This window comes from Macadamia integrifolia, chromosome 9, assembly GCF_013358625.1.
Source record: "Macadamia integrifolia cultivar HAES 741 chromosome 9, SCU_Mint_v3, whole genome shotgun sequence".
Lineage (NCBI taxonomy): Eukaryota > Viridiplantae > Streptophyta > Magnoliopsida > Proteales > Proteaceae > Macadamia > Macadamia integrifolia.
Window position 1 is genome coordinate 9,265,487 of NC_056565.1, and position 3,879 is coordinate 9,269,365.

Here is a 3,879-nt window from a genome sequence, read left to right on the forward strand (position 1 = left end):
GAGAGAGAGAGAGAGAGAGAGAGAGAACAATAGAGAGAGAGAGAGAGAGAGAGAGAGAGAGAGAGAGAGAGCAACCAGCAGAAGCTAAGAAAAAAAAATTAGACATACCTGTTCCTTAACCCTCGCCACAGTCCACTCCCTCGCATCACGCCTTCCTTCTCGCTAGCTTCTTTTTTTTTTTATGGTGACTCAGACTCGAAGTCGGTTCACTCCTCCGACCATTGCTGCCGGTTCCGTCTCCAAGAAGGAGAAGGACCCCTCTGTCGGTAACCTTCCCACATACGACTCTTCATTAGAGTCGATTCTTTTCTTTAATTTATTTTCTTTTTCCCAATCTGCCTTTCCCATTATTCTCCATTCCTTTTGTTCCATATTTATTTTCAGTTAACAATTTGCCCTTGACACATACGTTGCGTTGCCTTGTCCTTCTAATTAGTTTTCCTTTTAATTACAACATTGCCACTCACTTGAGGATTTCACTTTAATTACAATTCTGCCACCCTGTTTAAAACTCTTATTGTTTTATGGTACTGCCACCCTTTATGCTACATCATGGAGGTTGATCGATATGCTTTACTCCTTTCTATTAGAGATGATCTTCGTACCTTGCATGCCAAACTTTGTAATCTCCATGCAGGTGTTCGCGAGCTTGCTAGTAGTAATGACACCTTCTATGATAAGTTGTCAAGCATGATAGAATCTTCAAACAGTGGAGTAGATGTGGAAAAACATGTAGACCAACCAGTAGCGGCAACAGAAACCGAAAAGATTGTGGAGCAAGTGTTGACGGCAACCAATGCAGTGAAAGTTATTCACCACTGGGAGTTCGTTCTCCCCCATGATTTTCCAGACTTGAATGTACCTCCACTGCTCCATATCTTGGATTTTGTTCACATTGTAGATAAGGAGCAATTCATCCCCACTCGTGAGCTTTTATTGTTACCTTTCTACAAAACTCGTGGATGAGTTTTTCTCAACTCCGGGGGAATTGATGTAGATACACTCATGGAGTGATCCATTCCCATCTAGGTATCCAGGCAGAGATGAACCGGATCTATATTTGAGTTTTTGGTCCAATAGGAATTTAAATAGTTACTTTATTTAAGAGAATAATATCGTTAGTTTATTTTATTCTGTTTATTTTTGGGAAGTTGCATACATAGGACATAGTTGGAGTTGGTTTTAGATTTCCTTTCTTTTTTGAGTTAGTTTGCTTTTAGGATTTGTTTCCATGTTAAGAGTATTTTATTTTCCTATTTATATGCTTGTAACTGATTGAGAAAGACAGGGAATAGAAAATATGAATTGAGTTGAATGTTTGTGAAGCCTGTGGGTGTGTGCGATTCTTCCTTTCTGCCTTTCTTAGTGCGAATCTTTTCCCCCCCTGCAACTCTGGGACCCATCGTAGGGATTTTTCCCTTCTTCCCTAAGGCCCTCCATCACACCCTATCAACCATTAAATGCACAAGGTGTTGATATTAATGAATTTTGAAAAAATCTTCAAATATGGGTGACAAGAACACAGACAAGAATGTCAGTCTCTGATATGGATAGGGGTCGGAACCTGCTGGAAAAATGTTAGGTGCAGAAGGCTTGTCGGAAACCATTTTACTTATGTTTGGTCATGATGCTTAAGAACACTACAATCTTTATGTAAATGCATTGTGAAACTCATATATTATTTGATTTCGACAAATTTTCATTTATCATTTCAGGGTTAAGAATGCTGAAGTATTGTGCTTAGGACTGGTTTCAGCTGCAGTGTTTATGCTTGTCATGCCTCTATTTAGAACAACTGGTGGAATTTTACTCCAGATGGCTCCGCCAAAAATACCGTCTTCAGCTTTGAGCAAATGCCGGAGACAAGTAATAATCTTTCCTTCCATTTTATTTATTTAAATTTCTATTTTGGTTAATGTAAGTTTTACATTTTTGTTTAGATTTGCACCCTTGAAGATGTATTGGAAGTTTCCCAAGCTCGCTTTTGGGAATTGGTGCCTGGTCATGTTGTTGGTTCACTCTCAGTTCAGGTAAAAACACTGCTAATTAGTTCTGCAACCATGATTTTCCGCTTTTCCATATATTAGTGTTCTGTATACCATGTTAAAGCATCATGTCATGGTTTTAGAATAATACTGATGGCACTGTTACTTATGTAGAATCTTCTATATGCCACTGTTATTTTTTGCAGAGTTACTATTTATTATTATTTTATTGCATTTTTTGCAGAGTTACTATTTACTATTATTTTATTGCATTGTGTCAAAACAAGTCCATTTTATGACATCTTAAACAAAATAGTTTGTGAGGGCACCGTTCCAAACTTGTACTCCTTATTTTCATTATTTTTGAAACCTTGCCTCTTTTTGATGGTGGTTGACATGAAATCCCTGGGTAGCTTGCACCACATGAAATATATATCAGATTGTGATATTTTGGATTTGTTATTGATCTTGGTGTATGATGTTAACAGGTGAAGAAGGGAGTGGATGATCCCCCAATACTTAGATATGTCCATGGCTTGTACCATGACTTGGGTGTGCAGGACTTGACAGTTCAAACTGATTCTGTTTGAACATGTTCTTCCTCTTCGTTCTTCCAGATTCCTGGATCTTGGGGTGGGAGATATAAAAAGCTCATGATTCATACGAGCAACCTAGATTTTGATCACGTTGTCAACAAAAGCAAATGCATCAATGGTAAAGAGGGGCTTTCATAAAATAAAAGAGATGAATGGCTTTGGGCAATTATATTTAGAACATTGTTGAAGAATATGGCTGATGGTTTTGTTTGCCCTCTCTACATTTGGTATAGCGTTCAGTGATCTCAAATATAATCCACAATTACCTCCAGTTTTCCGTGAATGTTTATGATGTCTTATAGATTAACAAGAGTTCATGTATTAGTGAGACATTGGATCTCATGCAATATGGCTCTGCAAGATTTGAAGACTCAAGTAAATCCAAGAACCCCTTTCAACTCATCATTCAAATTCCTCCTGTATTCCTTATTCCTCTGTTAATTTGCGACCCATCCTTATAAAATAGGAGTAATGCTGATCTCCAAAATCTTCCTTTGAAACTGTTTGGCAATACCCTATATTTCAATATCTGATTCGCTGCTCCAGAGATTTATTCATTAAAAAAAGATCAGTAGGAGTTTCCTTCACCTTATATTTCAACATGAAGCACCTTCCAAGTTGAGCTCAAGGGTTCCAACTTGGGAAGCTTCCACACTAGCAAACTCAATTTTAGTTTTGATCCCTTAATATATTGGGGTAATCTGTTATGGTATGTTGTTTATGCTCTCATATGTGAAATCAATACCATCAGCTCGACGGATTTTATCTCGCAAATTAAATGAGCTAATTGCGGAGATAGCAGGGTTAAGGCTATGTCCGTATGTCTAGAGACCCTAGACTTCCCTTCCCAGACCCTGCAATGGTAGTGGTAGGATCCTTGTGCATTAAGATATGTCAATATTTTTTTGAGTAAAATGAGAATGGAATCTGTAATTCCATAGTTCATTAGTCATGCTTTCGTACTCATAAATTCTCTAAATGGGAAAAATAAATAGATAAAATTTTTTTGTTTTTTATTTGTGGCTAGCCTGCATTCTTTTAAGCTATGAACACATTGTTTTTTTTTTTTTTAATTAAATAAAAAGATTTTCACTTCATCATAGATGAAAAAAAAAAACTCGATACTTACCAAATGTCTATAGATGCATAACTTTGCATTTTTTCAAGTTGCAAATCCGGTCCTACTTGGGTCAGCCGGCTTATATAAATCCATGTCAGTCAGGTTTACACAATTGATTTGGTTACTTCGTCCACAGATTCACGCTTTGAACCCAGAAAGGCAAATCAAACTCTCCATA

At 37.2% G+C, this 3,879-nt stretch overlaps 1 protein-coding gene across 2 annotated transcripts in view; it reads left to right on the forward strand.

Moving 5' to 3' along the window:
- Positions 1–2,983, forward strand: part of LOC122089817 (metal tolerance protein C2-like) — a 14,516-nt gene extending 11,533 nt beyond the window's left edge. The window contains exons 8-10 of one of the 2 annotated variants that reach the window (XM_042659511.1): positions 1,716–1,866; positions 1,941–2,030; positions 2,474–2,983. In XM_042659511.1, the coding sequence (XP_042515445.1) occupies positions 1,716–1,866; positions 1,941–2,030; positions 2,474–2,575 (343 nt within the window). In that variant the 3' untranslated portion in view covers positions 2,576–2,983. The remainder of the gene's footprint in view (positions 1–1,715; positions 1,867–1,940; positions 2,031–2,473) is intronic. The other variant, XM_042659512.1, reaches the window with a different exon arrangement.
- Positions 2,984–3,879: the final 896 nt, after the last annotated feature.